The 20,701-nt window shown below is 41.9% G+C and overlaps 1 protein-coding gene across 2 annotated transcripts in view; it reads right to left on the bottom strand.

Annotated features, from left to right (window-relative positions):
* Positions 1-12,144: 12,144 nt before the first annotated feature.
* The window catches only part of SETBP1 (SET binding protein 1), a 347,277-nt gene continuing 338,720 nt past the window's right edge, over positions 12,145-20,701 (bottom strand). For both annotated transcript variants that reach the window (XM_070421073.1, XM_070421074.1), the window contains exon 6: positions 12,145-16,802. In XM_070421073.1, coding sequence (XP_070277174.1) covers positions 16,186-16,802 — 617 coding nt within the window. In that variant the 3' untranslated portion in view covers positions 12,145-16,185. The remainder of the gene's footprint in view (positions 16,803-20,701) is intronic.

Here is a 20,701-nt window from a genome sequence, read left to right as displayed (position 1 = left end):
TGATGACAACTCTAAAATTTCCTAAGGTTCTGACAGCTTGCAAGACAAGAGGGAGATGCCCTGTGCCCCAGACTCAGAACAGCTGAAGTCTAGTGCCAGGCAGTGAAGAGGATGAGCATGCCAGGCTTGGATCAGGCCGACCATCAGTTTCCCAGGAGAAAGTTAAAGACTTCGAGGAGAAAAATAAAGCAAAACAGGCCAAAAACAACAAAATTCAGTTCTTCCTTAGAAAAAAAAAGTACATAGTTTTAGGATGGTGCTGGCCCTGAGTCATATTCTGAAAACATAGATGCCCTGCTGTTAAGATGGCGAACTTTGATGTCTGAATGGAGCTTTAAAGTCTATAAGGAACTTGTACCTGCAGGATCTCATTTGGGCTCCACAGTAACCCTAGGAGCCAGGTCTAAGACCCTTTATCCCCAGCTTCTTGGTGAGTAAACTAAAAGATCAAGAGTCTAGGTGGTTTGGCCAAGGCCACACATGGATTGGCTATGAAGTTAAGCCTATACCCAGGCCTCTTGACAACTGTCCAGTGGCTTCTCTTTCCTGTCCATGCCCTATTTTGTGTCATGGGAACGAATTCTTTTCTCAGTTGCTGAGAAAAGTTCTGGTAATATATGCAGGTCAGTGGCTTCTCAAAGGGCACTGAAAGGCACTGGCAGGAAGCCACAATTCAAGAAGTCACGGGCACGCATTGCCAGATTATAGTACGGGGGACATGGCACTGTTTTACAAACATGTCCTGGCAGGAGTAGGGTCTATGATGTAGGAGACCAAACCATGGAGAGACAACTCAGTCCTCCACATTCACAGGCTCGTGTCCACCTCTCTCTGCTCCATTCTCAGGCCGAATGTCCTTCTGGTTTTCAGACTTAGGCACATTTCCGAATTCTGGAATCTTGAACTTGTGCTCTCTACAACACAGAACAACCTCCTCTCAACTGAGAACTCAAACCAGTTTGATATTTCAATCTCCTTGTCACTACTTTTAAAATTTTACTGTTACTCCTATGAGTTCTGACCTTTTGACTTTGTCTAGGTGCCTTCCCTAGATCAATATTTTTGGCCATACCCTAAATCTACGACACAGTTTCTCTACTCCTATTCTTCCTGGCTCTTAGCAAATGCCTGACATTTTTAACTGGCTAGACCCAGGGACTCTAATGCATTAAACAAATATCCCTGGGACACCTACAAGCCAGCTATCCTGTGGGGACCAGTTGTTATTCTTGGTGTAGTGCAGAAGCCACTGAAGCATTATAGCTTAACATCTTGTCTTATTTCAGCAGTTCTGAGGCAGAATAGATGGAGTTGGGTAGTGTTCCCCATTTGAAGGATGTTGGTATGACTGCTCAATAGATTTGGAAGGAACACTCTGCTGCAATTCTTCATTTTCTTTGTCTATTGTTGCAGGTTTTCATTAACCTTTGAGGTTGTTTTCATATTGTGGTTTGCATTTTAAGCATTTTCTGGTTTTCAAATTGCCTAGCAAATAATTTATTTTGATCCAACTGCTTCCCTCAATTATTATTATATTTAACTCTTTCATAAAATAGCAAACTGCATATCCCCTGGATATCTCAAAACCCATCCCACCCACCTGTGGCCCTTATGACTCAGGGTTTCATTTCAGAACTGAGCTCCATGCACTTGAAGAAATGATCCGCAAATGCTAAACTTTTGCTTCTCTCATCACTGAGCAGCCCTCTTGCTTCTTCTAGTCCTAACCGAAAGGAAGAAAACACAAAGAAAGTAAAAGGAAGATGGGAGAGAGGGAGGGAGGAAGAGAAGGACAGAGGAAGGGGGGGGGCAAGGAGAGAGGGATGGAAAGAGGGAGGGAGGAAGGAAGGACAGATGAATGGGTAGATATTGTGGACATTTGCCATGTTGTATAAATTAATGGCATACATCTCAGCAGCATACGTACTTCTTCATCAATCCTGCCTCACATGCAAATTTTTGCATTGACTGTTCAGTTCAGGATGTTCTTTGATTCCCCCAGTCATTCAAATACAAGTACTTTGTAAATTTTGCTCAAAGACAACCCTGGACAAAAATATAAAGTAGGCAATTTTGTATTATAGTAATGATAAAATAGCTAACATTTATGTAATACTAACTACATCTTAGTTAGTATTATTAGGAATTATTTTAAAACATTATCTCATTTAATTTTTACTGCAAGAGTATGAGGTAAATCCGTTATACCTAATTACAGAAGAGGAATCTGTGATTCTGAGAGAGAATATGAAAGGCCTTCCCAACGTAGCACCACTAGGAAATGGCAGAACAAGACTGAATCCAGGTTCTACTGGTTCCTGAGTCTTTCTTTTCTCTTAAATATTAAACCACTTCTACTCCTTGCCTCCATCTCACTTACTTTCTCCCCCTGACATCCCCTCCAGCTGCCAGGACAGCCACTGCCTGAAACCCTCTAGGGGAGAGCAGGCCACTCTCAGCCAAGGAAAGTCACTCACTTATGGGAAGGGATTCCCAATTGAATTGGAGGCTCTTTCCATGACTCTCTCTACTGCCAGGTCCATTCCTTCCAGGCTGGAGGGAGACTCCCCAGGCAGGGCAAAAACAGGTTAATCATCCCCTTCTCCCCACTTAATTGCTTATCTGTGAAATCATAGTATTATAAGAGTCAGAATGAGAGAAGTAACTGGAAAAGGCTGGCGTGACAGCATTCAACCTCCCCCCAATGCTCTAACCTAATGTAAGGTCCAGGAGAGCAGACATTGGTCTGGTTCACTGTGGTAGTCCCTGTACCTAACGCATAGCCTGGCAATAGACACCAAGGCATGAAGAATGATGGGTGTATAGATGCTCAACTCTCTACATGTCAACATTTCCAGAGACAATGTCTTCACTGTGTTCCAAGATGACACGTTGCATTGTTTGATGATTATATTAGGAGCGTGTTCTTGTCCTGTAATAAAATACTTCTCCTTGTATTGGGACTCAGAACAAGCCTACCTCCTTTTCCACATGGCAAACTTTAAGATCCTTGAAGACAATGATTTTCCCATTGAGATTTCTGCTGGGCTGACTCCAGCTGGTTTATTTAATCTTCCCTCTCAGGTCTAATGCGGTTTCCAGATTTTTCACCTGGTCATATAGCCCTTTGATTGATATGAATGGTAGTATTAGCAGGCCCTATGGTTGTCATAGTAGTAAGTGTAACAGTAGCAGTTCACATAGTATTGGCAGGCATACTAATAATGTTTTCCACTCATATAGCGGTTAATAAAGTGCTTTCACAGCCACTGTCTCATGTCATTCTCACCGTAACCCTGGCAGGTAGATATCACAGTCTCTCATTTTACAGAACAGGGAAGTGAAGGTATTGCCTGCCCAAGTTCTCACATCCAGAGCTCTGCCTTCCAGCCAGTTTGTGATCCTCAGTCTGCTACATGTCTTTTTTAATGTGCTGCCAAACACTCAGTAATCCAGATGTGGCCAGAAACACTACATACAAGCCTTGATGGGAAAGGAAGCAGAAGGCACAGAGCTGCCTGGGAGTGGGAGGGGGGCTGTGTCAAGGGCTACCGGTAAGCCATGGTTTACATACACGCAAAACTGGATGATTTTTCACTTCTCTCCCTCCTCCCTCCACCTCCATGCTGGATACCAGACTTTCTTCCCCTTGGTGGGTAGGGAAGATCTCCCACAGAAGGGAGACGCTTGGCTGAGGCCAGCTACGGACTGCTCTCTGGGCACAGGTTTGCCTTGCTTCCCCTCCATCACAACCCTTCCACAACCATCACTTTGTATTAGCCCCTGGGGAACACTTTTCTGGGTCACATCCCGGAAAATTTAATTTAATAAATGCATAACAATACCTCTGCTCCCTCAAGCATATCACCGATCAGTGTCAGGCAATTGCGTTTTCCTGCACATTTCCGAAAGGCGGGAGCTTAGGAAGCAGAAAGCACGTCTGCTATCTGGGGGCCCAGCCTACCTGCACCAGGAGAAAGCAGGCCCCAGCGGGGCTGGATGTGCAGAAACACAATGTTCTCTTTTGATGGGGGTTTCAAAGCGACCGTCCATTTCCTGGAAGGGCGGCTGTCACGGCTGGAAAGGCCCTCAGGATTTATGAGCCTGCAGCAACTCGGCGCTGCTCATGGAACAAGAGGAAGACAGGACATTCTGTGACCACGTCGGGTTCTCAGGCGCAGGCCTGGAAATGTTTTCCATTTGAGAATTGAAGGCAGATGGAGTTGAGTAGCCTTGGTTCACTTGCACCATCTTCTCTCCTTCTCACATGCTCTTCAAAACCAGCGAACCCACAAGAGAAAGAACACAAAGAAAACAAACTCTGCCGGAGGCACTGCCCTCATATGAAGGCCTTTCTGAGCTGCCCCACGCTTCTACCTCATTGGCTCAGCTGCTCAGGCAATTAGTTAATCAACAAACAGTGATTATCTACATAGGGGCTGGACTGGTCTTGGGTAGGAGGGACAGAACAAAATGCTAAACAGAGGCTCTGCCACTAAGGTGCTTACCTTAGACTGGAGCAGACACTCAACCAACTGATAACAGTGGGAGATGGCTCATTATGAATTGAAACTAGATTATCTGGCTTCAGGGCCAAAATGCAGAGGGGCAAGCAAGTGCTTTCACCTGGTAGATCTCAGGATGGAATCCCAGAGGCCAGGAGGGTTTAGCTGGGCCGGAAACCTGGACACAATGGAAACACTGAGGGGTTAGTAAAAAGAGTCTAAATAAATACAGCTTAAGCTAGGAGCTTGAAGGCCCAGTGACTGAGGGACACAGGATGGGATCAAAGTGATTGAGGTGAGAAGTTAGAAAAATGAGGTGCAGGAGCTGATTAAATGCTACAAGGCAAATATCCTGATGAACTGAATCATGTGCAAACGATCTGTGTTTTAACTTCCTGACAGTAACAGTTGAGTTGGTCTATTGTAGGGGCCAACAGGCTTCTTAAAGGGTCAGATAGCAAACATTGCAGGCGGTGCGGGCTGCATGTCCTCTGCTGTCACCACCCAACTCTGTGGTGGTGGGACTGCAGCCACAGACAGCATGCGTACGAATGAGTGGGCTGAGTTCAAATAAAACCAAATAGATGGACATTGATGTTTGCATTTCATATAACTTTCATGGGATGTGGAACATTAATTCTTTTACTTTCTTCTTTTCTTTTTTATTTTATCTTGAAAATATAAAACTATTCTTAGCTCATGGGCCATATGAATACAGGCAGCATAGTGTGTTTTGTGGCCCTCGCTTGCCAACTTCTGGTCTAGTAGAACTGTATCCCACTTCTGGTGGGAAAGGAGAGAAGGAGAGAAAGACAGAGAAAAGAGCATTTATTAAGTACTGACATCTCCCTCTGAGTTTAAACTCAGTAAGTGGTTCTTGGAAATAACATATCTTAAACATATTAAAAAGTGATGTGCTTTTTTTTGTTTTTGTTTTTGTTTTGTTTTTCTTGAGCCACACTGATGGTCACTCATAGCCACCCTGGTTTGTGAATTTTTTATATCAACTGTGTTAGCCATCATGGGTATGCTTTCCTGGAGTGCCAGCACCTGTTTTATGGCCACTGTATTTATATTGGCTCACATAGACTTTTTTTTTTTGGAGTAGGCTTACCGTAATTTATTATTGTGTTGAATCAGCAAATTTGAGAGGGTTCTATGTGAATGGTACTAAGTATTAAAGGGAACTATATAATCAAAATACATGACTTGGCCCACAAACCATAAACCAATCTCTCAGGAATTTTGAATCCTGGTTTATTGTTTTTAAAATGTATCATAAATGCTCAGCAATTTCAGTCTCGATTTTCTGTCTTTTTTATATTATCATCCTGTCCTATTTATTCACTTCTATTCCCCACTGATTTTTTTCCCTTTCTGTGATATGTCACCCCACCTTCCAGGTTGACCTCCTCTCTGTTCCATAATCGCACCGTGTGCAGAACTGTTACAGCAGGTCTGCTTATATTTTCTTCCCTCCATTTGTGACCCACACCAGGGGAGGCTTATTCTTAGCCTTCTCAGGTGGTCTCCATCCATCCTTCTGGGTCAGGCTCAGGGCCTATCTACACTGAGATCAGTGATTTTCAACCTTTTTCATCTCAGAGCACAGATAAACTAATTACTAAAATTCTGCAGCACACCAAAAAATATATTGTTTTTTTTTTTTTTGTTTTTTTTTGCTGATCTGACAAAATAAATAGGGATAATTTTGAGCCCTCCGTACCAGATGGCTATTGTTGTGTTGGCTGTTGTCATTTTTTTTATTTGGCAATCGAAGGGGAAAGAGGTCAGTGCCCCTGACTAAGTAGTCAGGTAGTGCATGTTTTAAAATTCTTGCTGTACACCAGTGAAAATCACTGATTAGATACATTCTTTCTCTCCTCAAATCCTGGTGGAAGCTGTGTTTTATATCCAACAGACTTTCAAGTTTAAGACACCAATTCCCGAGTTACCTGCGAGAACTTGGGATATTGTATTCCCATGAGCCTTTGCATAAGAATTTACTTGATAGTGAGCTTCAGACACCAAAATGACTGAGGAGGCATTGACATAATAATGGTGGCAAGCATTCAATAGTCAGTTATTTTTAAAACTAAGAGGATCTGTGTGTGAAAAGGGAGTAAGCACACACGCTCTGTTTGTTCTGATGATGTAGACATAGATCCACTATGGGAGCAGGAAAACACATATTATTTTCCCCATCTTTTCAGAAATCATCCTGCTGATAGTATTAAAGTTGTTTCACTGAGACTTAGACATATGATGTGGAGTAAAAAAATGAATAATTATGGATTCCTATTTCTTTTGTCCTTATGTTCTTAAGATTCTTGATATGAGAGAAGGAATGTACAAAGCATGTTTTAATAAATGTTCTTCCAATTTAAATCCAGGAATTTGAAATACATTTGAATTAAAAGTATCTATAGGAACACACATACCTAAAACACGTTCATATTGATATTTTCAACTCAAATTTATTTGAGATTATCTATTTCTATCTATCTATTATCTATCTATCCATCCATCTATCAATCATCTGTCTATTCCTAGTGCCAAGATTGTGCTCTTGAAATAGTTTTCTACTTAAAAATAAAACTAGAGTGCTTAGAAAAATGGCTCATTTAAGACCTGAACAGAATAATTGCAAGATGAGCTTAGAACAACTTGTCACACCAGATAGCCAAGAAGCTATTGAAGTCTACTAGGTTATGTAAAACTGCTAGGGTTATATAAAAAGAATTCAGGAGCCAACTGGAAGAGATTCCAACTGGCCACAAATGGACCCATTTGAACTTCAGTAATGATACTAATTGCAATGGAGTGAAAGCCTTCAAATATGTTTAAGTTCATGAGTTCAGAATAATATGTATATATTTTTAAAAAAGACAAATCGGTCACTTTTGGAGGGTGGTCGGGAACTAATTTATTATTCTTAACATAAAGAACCACAATTTTGTCTTGCTTTTCTTATATAAACTGTTCCATGAAAGGTAACCAAAGAAGGGATAAGGAAAAGCATCTCCATATAAAAGCATGCCAACTAATCAGCAAAAAGTAATGCTAGTATTAAAACATCAACCACTTTTCAATCCTTCTAAGTGAGTAGATCTAGGCATTAAGCATCAAGAGCTATTAACATTACAGAGAAACAACCAGGCATTATGTAACTCTTTGATGAATGAATACAATTCCACCCCCAAACTTTCCAAAGGGATCAAAGCTGAATCCAGCTACCTCAGCCTCCAGCTCTGACTCTAGCTGCCAATGTGCATGGAATTCCTAGGACAGAGGAATACACTGAACTACACCAGGGATGAGTCTTCAGTAACATCCCCATAGTGGGCAACTTTGCAGGTCAAACAGTCAAGGTTCTCCACCAGGTCCATGTACGGGAAAGTAAGGGAGGGAGGGGAGACAAGTAGATTCAAAGAGACCTATAAGCCATATCAAGTTTAAAAAGTGGATAAGACATTGTTCATGTCTAGGGGAGTATACTTGACTGACAAAACCATGAAGAAGTTCTCTGACGTGATCACTGTAAAAGTCAGGAGATTTTTGGAGGAAAGTTGGGCTGGATTGGGATGAAGAACATGGAGGCAAGTCTAGGGTAGATGGATAGGTTCTATTTTTTGACCTGGCTGGTGCTTATAGATGATTTACCTTGTAACAATACATAAAGCCATATTTTGTGTGGTTTCTATATTGGTTTTTATTTTATAATATAAGGTTTTAAAAATAAAGTGAAATGTCCCCGGAGGCCCAGAGGGTTTAGAGAGCTTTTCTGGAACCTCATGGTTATTTATAAATATGGAGTACTACTCAGCAATAAAATGAAACCCACTACTGATACACAAACTGTTGGATGAGCTTCAAAGGAATTATGCTAAGTGAAAAAAAGCCAATTTGAAAAGGATAGGTATAAGTCAACTACTCTGACGCCAGTATACCAAAATGAAGCAACTGAGAGAATGAATGGCAGATGGTGAGAACCAGTTTTCTCACTATTGGAGTGGAAGGTTAGGGAGTAAGGTAAGTCCTCTCTGTGCCCTTTGTTAAAGATGGCCCAGCAAACATTTGTTTACCAAACATTTGTTTCTCCATCTCCCTGTGAATTGCCTTCCTCCCCTTTGAAGTCCCAAATCATTACCTCCCCACTCCCGCTTGCTCCTTAACTCAAGGTTGCATATAAACCTCAACTGTCTAATTTGTCCTAGGGTCCTATATTCTTACTGAATTCCTGTATGTACGTATATAATTGATTTTGGTTATTTTATCCTGTTAAAATGCATTAAAAGATTATTTATTTTGAAAAAAATAAAAGAGAAGGCTAGAATGACTCATGTGGTGATGTATTAGAGTTAGATATATCAAGATATCAGTTTAGACTCATGTTTAGCTTAATACAGACTCAAATGATTACATATCACAATATGTATATATAGTGTACATATAGAGATTGTGATACACACATACATTTCCTTGTTTTGCCAGCTGATAGGGCCAAGAAGTAATGATGCCCTAGCAATGAGCACACCTACTGGAGAAACTGTACAAATGCTTCTTCAGCCAGGTGGTCAAGGTTAATATCAACAGCCGAAAGCAATGTTGATAGTGTGTATGCTTTACCTCTGTGATCATCTTCTTAAGAACGTGTGAAAAAAAAGTTCTTAAACCCAATTGAGGGATATTCTACAGAATACCTGACCAGTCCTCCTCAAAATCATCAAGGTTGTCACAAACAAGGAAAGTCTGAGAGACCGTCCCACCGAGAGGAACTTGAGGGGGCATGCTGACTAAATGTACTCTGTCCACTAAGAAGAGGATAATTACGTTTTAAAATATCAAGCTTGACCATGAGAGACTGTGCATGGTTTTAACTCTTCTCACTTGTGTTTAACATTTCCACTTGTTACCTCCCAATTGTAGCATATGTGAATACCAATAGCACTTTGGAACCAAGTTTTCCTTTAATTAATCCTGGAAACAAAGGCCTGAGTGACACTTCAGGGAAGTTTATTGCCAAAGCCTTATAACAATTAAAAACGTGGATACTGGCATATCCCACAAGAGTGAAAAGCACTACTAATCACAAATGATGGAACTGCACACTGTTCGGCTCCTTCCCAGTGCCTTCCACACCCACTCATTATCTCATTTGACCTATAAAGAGGCTTCAGGACCTTGGGCACATCCTTTAGCTTTTCACGTCCCATTGTCCTCACTCCCTATCACGTGTGACAGGTTAAAATTTTTAAGAGGTAACTGATTTCCGTTTTGCCCACTCTTCTGTTAGTCTCCTCCCCACCATACAGGCAGCCAGGCTGGTTTGTGCTCATCCCCTCGGGGCATGTTCCTGACAGCACAAAGCACAGGGGAGAAATAAAAAGGGTTTTTTGTGGGTTTTTTTTTCTGGCTTTTCAGTTTCAAAAACCTAGAAACTAAGGAAATAGAATGGACTTGGGCACAGAGAGGCAATTTGGAAGAAAGTTGGAGCAAGGCTGTCTAAATGACCCCTCCTCCATTCCCCTCCAGGTTAGAAAAAGATTCCCCAGGTCTGAAACTAAGATTCTGCCATGCTGGTAAAACAGGCTCTTAAAAATTAATAAAAGTGAGCTGCAGAGAAATTGCAAAATATATATTCCTTCCACCTGTTTATTGGTAGGTTCATTCATGCCAGCCACATGTGCGAACACATCAGACTTTCCTGAGAATCTTTATCTGCACCTTGCGACTCTCTGGACCGATTTAAAAACCCTAAAAGTTGAGCCAATCCATTTTAAGGCAACAGCTTTGTCCCCGAGTGAAAAGCTGGTAGAAAGAGATTAAAGGCACTCTCTGAAGTCATTGCTGATTTCAGAAATACCAGTGGTCTAATGAACCCGAGTTAGAAAGAGGATGCTCTAATGCTTTAAATTTGCCTGGTTCAGTGCAATATAGTAGGCAGAGGAGAAGAAAAAGAGGACCAATTCTACGTTCTAAGAGATTGCTGACTGGAGTGTCAATCTCAGAAGGCAACCTAAAGCACCAGTGCTCCGACCATCCTGAGGCTGCCCTCATAATCTAATAATCTACTCGGGAAGACTTGCATTCATTCCACCAGGCTCCCCTTATTCCACTGCGGGTGCTGCAAATACCGGAAGTCCTAATAAATGTCATGGTGGGTCAGACTGATGGTTAGGGTGGGAAGCTGCTCAGAACATTTCCTACTTACCTTGCTGGCTTTTGGAAGAGGCACAGACGATACGATAAAGAAAGGAAATGAAGAATAAATGATTGTATGTTTACAGACACTTAAAAAAGGGGCTTTTGAAATCCACTTATGAATATACACTAAAACCTAAAACAAAAAGAGTATAGTCCAGTCTGGGGGTTGGAGCCTTCTTCTGAGACCCCAGCACTCTTACCCCATGCCTCATTCTGCTTATAAGTGCTGGTTCATTTTCCACAGGCCTATCTTGTATGTTCCTGCCTATTCCCTGCATTGCCCTTAGGGGATTGCAGACACTGGTCCACTATGGAGGGGCCCTCAGGAACTTCCTATGGTTGATTAAATAGCCTTTCCTCTCACTCCAGTCAAACCTGAAGTCCAGCCAGGGATCCATCCTTCAGAAATCTGACATCGTGGGATATTAGTAAAAAGCTTAATCTTCATCCACAATGCTCTTCTAAAAGTTTAGGACAGGATGGGTCTCCAACACCTTACAAATATATTTTTAATGCTTTTAGCAGAGGACTCGCTGGTTCTTTGAATCAGTGTTGGCTTTATGTCCAGGTGTGATCGATTCTGAACAGTAACCCAGCAAATCAGACTCAAATCTTGCCCACAATGGACTTCACAGACTCATACAAAAGGCAAAAGTTGGGTTAGAATTTTCTCAATGATTCTATATCCAGTTGGTGTGAGCAAAGACCCTCCAATGCTCTTAAGCTGCTTAGTGATGTGAACCAGATGGAAAAGAAAACAAAAGAATTCACAACTCATGTTAGACTGAATTGAATGTCTTTAATTTCACACAATGAATAACATATGAATAGGATTAACTTTTTTTTTAATAGTTAAGTGCTCTATACTGTGCTAACCTGATCTGGTAGCGAAAAAGACTGAGCTTTCTTTTAGAAAAAATGTTTAAAACCCAACATCTAAGACCATGGAGGAGCATGACAGTAAAGCATGCCAGATGTATCTACGCCTCAAATAACAGCAAGTCCATGTTCATTTTAAATGTACAAAAATGCTTTATGAATAAAAACTGTTACAAAAAGAACATTTCAAACAATGTACAATTTTTCTTGCCTCTATATTCAATAAAATACAAATACATTTTTTTGTTCTAAAATATGTTTACATACAATCAAAGTAGAACATGCAAATTACACTTTAAAAAAGGCTTTTAAAAACCACTTATGAATACAAACTAAAAATTAGCCAGCACGACTTGTAAGACAATCTTGTGCCCCATTTTTTTCTTTTGAAATATATATATACATATTTAACACATCATGTGCATTTATTATTATTTAAGAAATAGATTTTTTTTTAAAAGGAAGAAAAAGAAAGATGCCAACCTAGGTTGGAACTGCCCTTTTGTGTTGACCAGTGGCAGCTTTTTTCAAGCCCCCCCCCCCACCCCCCCCATTTAGTGTTTATTATACCTGGGCAAGTGGGCAATAGATTTCCAGGAAGTTTCTTCCTTGGTTGATATGTGCTTCTAAGACTGTTCCCCAAATGACTGAGCCCAACAAGGAAGGCAGACTCATCCGTGGGGCAAACTCTCCAAGAAACAAGAAGCAGGGGGAGCCTTGCATTGTGGAAAGAAACTTTAAAAAACACCAAGAAAATGCTACGATATATTACAGTTCGAGTTTCTAGGCACTGTGATGACATTATCTGTAAGCTCTGGCATTTGGACCATTGTGATACTACGGGGTAGTGTTGAGAGTAATGTCTATATTTATCTACTTTTACATAACGAGGACTGAAAATCCTGCAATGTAACACTTAAATGGCTTTTGAGGCATTTCGGCTTCTGCCACCCCCTCTCTCTCCATGCTACAGTTGGCATTTAAAGGCTTTGGAAATATATGTAGACTTTACACAGTTCCCAGGTAAATCTTCCTAGTGGTAGGGAAAAATATTCTCCAAAAGCTCCTTATCTGAATATTGTAAGAGTGGGATTTTCTACTTAAGTCCTAAAACCAAATCCTTTATGATCTGCATGTACATCACCTTATACTATAATTGTCACCACTTGTTTATCATGTTTATAGACCCAGCAATGTGTAGAACACAAATCCTGATTGCCATCAAAGATGGCCCCCCACTCCAGACAGCAGCCAAGTTAACATGGGAACCCTCTGTCAGCCTTTAGTCACCTACTCTGGCCTGTTAGCGGCTGTTGAGTTCAGGTCCTGCCAAGTCACAAACCAGCCCATGACATTATCTTCTTTCCTTAGATCTATCTTCCGTGGGTGGGTTTTAGCCAGAGCCACGCCTTAGAGGAAGTTAAACTTCTGTTCCTTTCATTTGAGATGAGGGGTTGAAAACCACATGGCTCCCAGTCACCCAGAAAGGTGGATCAGAGACCCATAATCACCTCCGGGGAGCTTTGCTCACCCCTAATTAGACTCCCGACATTGTAAGTAAGCTTACTCCTCCTGATTGCTGAAGGCAAGTTTTCCAGAAAAAAAGAAAACTAAGTGATTTCTTTTATTATGAAATAGTTTTTGGAGCTGTTTAGGGAGTCTGGGGCATTCCAAATGACATCTTTGTGACATAAAAATGTGGCCACAGAAGGCAGTGTTGGCTGGCTAGACACAGGCTAGAACCAGGTCAGGAGATCTGGTTCTCCAACCAACCAACCGACCAACCAACAAGAAAATGAATCCAGACTGGGCCAGTGGTGAGCCAGGACAGGAAAGGGAGGCAAATGGAAAGGAGGTGGTTAGAACATAAGGAAATGTTGGTACAGATGAGATATGTTAATGGAAAGCAAAGAAAAAAAAAGTAATGTGTGACACTGAGGGAGAATCTGTGTGGTGAAGGATTAGGTGTACAGGTGAGTGGACCTCAAGTAGGTCTTAGTTTGGGTCCTCTGCAGTTTCCTAGTCTATTCTTAGGGCTGTAGAAGAAGAGGATTTGCATTTGACTCACGCGAAAACTGAGGAATTGAATTTATGTCTACATTGCAACTCTGTTGTATTTCTCCTGGAATACTTTTCATTGGCTTGAAAATTTCAAGCTTAAAATTTCTCACCTTTCTAGAGGTTAATGCCAATTAAGCTTTGGGTCCTTCTTTAAGCAGCTTAGTGTGTCAGCTCATTCTCTTCTGCAGGAAGGTTTAATCTGCTCCCAGACTTGGTTGGGGGGAAACAGTACAACACCCGAAGGAGAAGGGCAAAAGAAAGAATGAAGGGAATGATTTTCAAAATCCAACAGGAGAGAACCCTCTTCGTGGCTTAATTGGAATGAAAATGGTTGCTCTTTCCTAGCAATGGTGGGGTGAGTGGGGCTAATTTAAAACTTCCTCTCTGGTGACTTTGGAACCACTCAGACATGGCTTGGGAATGACAAATTGAAAGTGGCTGGTTGGATTTTGCTGTTCAACTTGTGTGAAATGCCAAAGGTCAAGCAGGGTCACAAACTGAGTCTCTATGATACAAGCTTTAAAGTCCGGGAGAATGCATTCCTTTAAACTTACATATTGCTGGGATTAAATGCGACTGACCTACTGGGCAGCAAATGATGGGAAGCCCATGGCAACAGTGCAGAACAGATGGCTCCCTGGGTAATTTCAACCAACTGTTGGTAGCATGACAGAGTAGTGATGCTTGTCAGCATATTAACTTGGAATTTTAAAATTCACTCCCGTAGATACCCTCTCTCTTATTCTTTTATGTTTCCAACAAAAATCCATCTCTCTCTAAGGAAATAATGTTGTGTTCTGCAGTAATAATACAATTTCCAGCCAGTTCTACTTCCTGTAAGGAAGCTGAATGTAGAGGCAAATGAGATATTCTAATTCCCATTAGAAAACTTAATTCTGTCTCTCTTTTTATACTCTACCATGCCAGGTGTTCAATGTCTTGGGGAAGGGAAGGGGAGGAGGGAAGAGGAAATTGAAAATACTCATTTGAAATTTCCACATCCGACTTTTAGAAAACATCTACTGCAATGGGATGACTTCATACTCATTCTGAGTCTTCTTAACATGTTTTACTTGGGCTGTGGAAATGGGTAATAAGAGATGGAATGTCTGTCCACGCTAAACCAATGACTAGAGTACAACTTGGATGAGAAATGTACAGTTGAAATTGACCATTTAAAAGACGATTTGTCACACACAGTTTGCATCCATGCAGACTGATAGATTTATAATTACATTATGTACAAAAATGTTTTAGTTTATTAAGGCAACCACAATTTGGATATTTTGTCCAAGGTGGCTCAATACAATTGGAGTGGTGATACCCTTGGAGCTTTTCCTTTTTTTAGATAAGAACACTTACTCCCCTTTGCTTTTAAGAAATAATTATCAAGAGATAATGGACTTCTCCTATTGTCTTCTTGTTTCCTTTTTCCCATGACCTATGATAGTTATTCGTATGGAAAAAAAAATCACATACCAAGGCTAAACACTTGTCTTTCTGGTGTCTGGGGTTTCAGTTTTTGATGATTTGTCAGTTATTCCATTTGCTGTGGGGTACTTAAAACCATCTTATTCTGCCTATTCTCTGAATGATATGTTCTAAGTATAAAAATAACCTGGCTGACGCCTGGGTCAACAGATCCTCAGATGCTCTAAATCACTTATTTAAAAGGCTCTAACAATACTATCGGTTTCACAAGGATTGGGATTCAAAGCCGAGTTCCCTGGGACAGCATGCCAAGGTGAACAGTACAACACAGCTAAGGTTTACATTATTCAGGTGTGTACCAAAGAAAAGAAGGCAGCAGGTAAGTTAACGAAAAGGCATATGGAAGTACCTAATGGGCAAAGGGAAAGGAGGAACAGACGATGCTAAATATCAGCGTATGTGCGACAGAGAGGCTCAAAGAAGAATATGAATGCAAGTCTAAGGTTGCCTATCACTAGAATCCCACCTTCTGATGACATGAGTCCATCTGAGAAACTATCGTTAACGGAAAGATTCAGGTCACCTGAAGACCATGTTGGTGCCCAAAGCCTAGCCCAGCTTGAAAAACCCAAAGAAATTAAAAAAACACACAATTAAATGGAAGTGGGTTACAACAAGGCCAGTTGAGACATCTGCAGCTTTTCTGCCCTTGGAATGTTCCCTAATCGAGGGTGTTTCCCTTTCCAATTTCCTGGTCAGCAAAGGTAGTGGCATCAAGGGCACATCTTGGACGTGGGAGGTCCGGTGGCCGTGGGCACCACCAGCTCTCTCCTCCTCCGTGGGTCTTCTGCTCGCTGGCCTGTCCAGGATCTAGCCATAGCCAAGTGCCGCTGGGGCGGGGACTGCTGTAAAGCACAGACAAGCTTCTTTTGAAGACGTCCCCCCTGCTTTGCTTTCCCAAGAGCTCCTGATGGCTCAACCCCGTCATCTGGCCCGATTCTGCCCGCCCCGCTTCTGGGGAGAAGAGCAAGGGTGTCCCTGCAGCGGGGGCCTTCCCAGGCGTCCTTTCCCCGAGCCCCAGGTTCAGATGCCCAGCCCCGCCCTAGGGAAGGACATCACTCTCACTCCCTCGGGACTTCCTCTGCCTTTTGGCCTTGACCTCCTCTTCCTGGGGAAGGGGCTGCTGTGGGGGCGGCTGCGGGGGCTGGGCTGGAGGCTGCTGTTTGTGTTTCCTCTTCCCACCTCCTCTGGGGGTCTTGGGCAGAGGTGGGGGCGGCGGTGGGGGCGGGGGCGGGGGCGGGAGGGGAGGAGGCGGCGGTGGGGGCAGGGGCGGTGCCTCCCGGGCCATGTGGATGACCGCTTCGATGGTGGCCATGATGGTATCTTGGCTGGCGGCGGGCTCCAGCACCAGCGGGCTCAGGCTGGGCTTCTGACCCCTTTTGCTGGGCAGGTCGATGCATTTTTCCAGCACCGGCATTTGGTCTCTGGAGTCCTCATCGAATTGGGTGGGCTGCTTTCGGGGACGCCCCCTCCTCTTCTTGACGAAGTTGTTGCCTGTCTTTGATTGTCTCTGCAGCCGCTTGGCCTTCAGGATCTTGTTCACGTGGTCCAGGTTCTTCTTGGTGGACAGGATCTTGGTGTAGCTGCACATCTTCCGCACCTCGCACTGGATGGCCTCGATCTCCCGCCTCTTGAATCGTTTCTTCAGGGAGGAGCTGGCTGCAGGAAGGGAGAGAGAAGAAATTGAGCACAGGATGCCAGCTGTCCTAAGGCTTGCCTTTTCAGTGACACCTGGCATCATATTTGCCTGTGGAGATTGGGGGCCATTAATGCCATGGACATGACTTAGTACCCAATATTTATTCTCCCCTTTTCCTTATTAAAATTAAAGACAATACAAATAAGCATTGATTAAATATCTTACATCTACAAAGCATTTCTGGTTCTATTATTTCAATCTTCACAACAATCCACGAAGTAGTCCTGTTCCCATTTTTAAGATTTGGAAACTGAGGCTCATGCCACTAGGGAGATCCACTCAGAAGTCTAAGGTCAGAGTCACAATATGAATTTTCCTAACACAGCTTTTATTATTTATGACCCTTTGACATTGATCTGATTCAATTTAGCATTAGGTTATACTTTCTCTTTTTTGTAGAAAATGTTGAATGAATAGAATGACAAGCTGCCTTCCCTATCAAGCCATCTTGATAGGTACTTGAATGTAGGGTTGATTCACATGTACTGTCAACCTCCAAAAAAGAGATGTCTTGACCTAAACTGGTATATTTTACTCCTAACCTACCTCCACTGTCTGAGGGAGGATTACTTTCTGAGACACTCTATTTAGGATAACACCATCTCTCTAATTCTCTTCCCCTAGCCCCCACCCCAAATTTCTGGACTTGTTAAGTTGCCTGATGATGTCCACTTGACCAGTTCATCCTCTGGGAACCTGAAGGGAAACATCAGCCAGGTGTTTCTGAATCCTTTACACTCCCACTACTAGGCTATTGTCTGCAAAGAGCTATTTTCACATCCTGTTGGCCAGATGCTCCTCTAGTTTATGAGCCAAACTTCTGGTCTCAGGAAGTCCTGTACTGCCGCCACTAAATAGCCTTCAGAACTGCTTCATTTTGAAGTTCAGGCACAATAAAGTGTGAATAGCTTCAAGACGTAGCAGATCTTTCCTCCTTTTGGTTGTTCTTTCTCTTGTGTTGTTCATGAGACACATGTGTACATTCATACGCGCACACACATATACATACACACACACAGGCACTCACACATACTCTGCTGCCCATCTCCACACTGGCCACTTATAAATTTAAGAAGTGTGTCTTCAATTAGTTCCTTACCTCTATAATTTACCCTACATGCTCAACCCCAAAGAAGCCCAGATGTAGAGTGGAAGATGTTGACCCTACTCAATGTTACAGGCCTAAAAGGAAATGTTTCATTTTAGCATCATGGTCTGTTGTGTTAGCCCCAATTTTTTTAACTACTAGTGGAGAAGTAGGATAAATATCTTAAGGAAAATGAGGGAAAAAATATTAAAACATGGATACCACTCTCAGTTACTTCTGGGCACTCCCACTTTATTCTTTCCCCTGCTTTACCCCATTCCTCTCTCACGCTGTGCCCAACACAGATTTCCCGGAGGGGTTTCATTTGAAGTTTTTACAACACTGGCTTTGTGGAGTGGGAAGCTCTGAGTTCCACAGGACAGGTCAAAATGGTACTGCTTTAGGCTAAAGGTCATTGCAAGACTTACTGAGCAATGAATAACGACTGAACAATCTTAAATAAAGTAAGTTATAAAGATCAAAATAGAAAAAGGCAGAGTGAGCTTCTGACTACAAAAATAGCATTTTTTTGTAGTGAGTGTTGTAAAAGAAAAAGGAGACCAACTGTGGGCCAAACACTGGGTGGATGAGATTTCAGTGTCTCTTCCCTCCAAAGCTGCCTCATGGGACTTTATTACGCCTCTAGAGTAGTTTCGTCCAATAGAATCTTCTACACTGGTGGAAATGTTCCATATCTGTGCTGTCCATAGGGTAGCCACTAGTCACATGTGGCTACTAATTACCGGAAATGTGGTCAGTGTGCCTGAGAAACATAATTTTTCATTTAAGTTAAATAGCTACCTGTGGCCAGTAACAGCCATGTTGGGCAGCTCAGTTCTAGACCTAAGCACTGTGAATCTCAAAACACACATGGGATTCATTTGGTAAAACACAGATGGTGGGAATCTCCAGGCAAACAACTTTGTGCCTTCAATAAATAAGATGCAAGGAGAGACAGGTAGGGGAGAGGGTGGAGGTGTAAATTAACAGAGACTTAAGAGGTAAAATGATCATATTTGGATGCCAATTTAAACAAACTGTCAAAAGAGATCTTATTTCATGCATTTGTGGATATTTGAATACTATATGGACATTGCATGGTATTATAGACTTACTAGAGGCCCGATGCATGAAATTCATGCAAGAGTAGGCCTTCCTTCTCCTGCCTGCCAGCGCTGGCTTCCCTCCAGCACCTGGGACCCCGGCTTCGTCTGGAAGGACGTCCTGTCTTATTAGCATATTACCCTTTTATTATTATAGATTGTTAATTTTCTTAGGTATAATAATTGCATTGGGATCATGCTCTTTTAAATACATATCTTTAAGAAATACATACTAAAATATTTATAGATGAAATCATATGATACAATCTGTATTGCCTTCAAAAAAATGGGGAAGGGAGGAGGTAAGTAGAAGTATGGATGAAACAAGATTAACCACTGTCCCTGTGTGTGACCAGAAGCAGAGTGCAGGGTAGCAAGAAGGACTTCATGCAGGTGTGGCTGGAAAACAAGATGGACTAGGACGGGCCTCTTAGCCTCTCTGAATCTCTTTTTCTTTATCTACTATATTGGATGGTTAGACTACATACTCTCAAAATTCTCTTCTAGATTTAAAGATTGCTATAATTCTTTCCTATACTCATTATCAATTGCCTTGAGAAATGTGAGGTGGCTTTCTATAACATTTATTTCATCTAATAACTTTGAAATCCTAGTTGGGGGAAGGACTTTGGACTTGGCATGATTTGATATTAACAAATCTTTCTCCTTATTGCTTATGATTGCACTGTCCCTCTAAATGTTTTCAGATTTTTCTCTCTTCAAATTGTTTCATTATTAGACAGTAATTTCTGGGCTTTTGCAGTAAGATTGATTCCATATTTGCCCTCTATCTTCTAATTGCCCTATATCTTGCCTGTTCTTTGTCAGTTCTAAAAAATAATTATGAATGGTCAAGGCAGGATGCAAATTCATTTCTTAACTCTGCAATGCAAATCATTCTGGACCTTTCTATGTATTTAAAATTGCCATGCAAATAAGTGGTTGAGGTGGTTTGGGTCTAGACCTAGGTTTTCCTTCTCTTCGCTCCCATTATCAGAGGATAGGCTCATCAGCCTTCATTTATTTTGCCATGTCTTTTATGATAATCAAAGACAACTGAGCACTGTTCGTTGTGCACTGACTACAGATGTAGCACAGGCACTGTGAACAAGATAAGGGCTCACAAGTCTTAGTTTTATAGAAGGTTTTAAGAAAAAGGGGCTAATAGTTTGAAGACTATACCTTTCCCATGTGGAACTTACATCCTAATTTTACAAGAACTTTATGGGTGGGTGAGAGAGGGAGGCACATTTATCTCTAGACCCATTAGGATTTTTTCTTACTGCTTGAATATCCCTAAGGGCAGGTGGGATCCTACTGGGGATTGTTGAACTGTCTTGAGTTGAACCGCCTTCCAGGTTGACCAGGGCTGGAACACCATCTGCCTCAATCAAGGGCGAGAGGTGCAGTATGAATTGCATTGTATGCTGATCCAGGTTAGAAGGTTCTTAGATAGCAAAGGCCCGTCTTTTCTCCCTGGCAAAGGTCATTCACGAAGCCATACATGACCTGGTAAGTAGAACATAGTCAGAAAATACAAGCTCGAGGGGATTTAATTGTTTAATGTTCTCCCATGCACATTGTGCATTTTTTTGTACTTTGTAATTATATTTAAATCAGTAGTGATCCCATGTTTTCCTTGCTGCTTTTAATTTTTGGCATGCAAACA

This window comes from Myotis yumanensis, unplaced genomic scaffold, assembly GCF_028538775.1.
Source record: "Myotis yumanensis isolate MYYU_CA2020_CCGP unplaced genomic scaffold, mMyoYum1.0.hap1 SCAF_7, whole genome shotgun sequence".
NCBI lineage: Eukaryota > Metazoa > Chordata > Mammalia > Chiroptera > Vespertilionidae > Myotis > Myotis yumanensis.
Note: the sequence above shows the minus strand (reverse complement) of the source record. Positions and strands in the feature narration are given on the sequence as shown.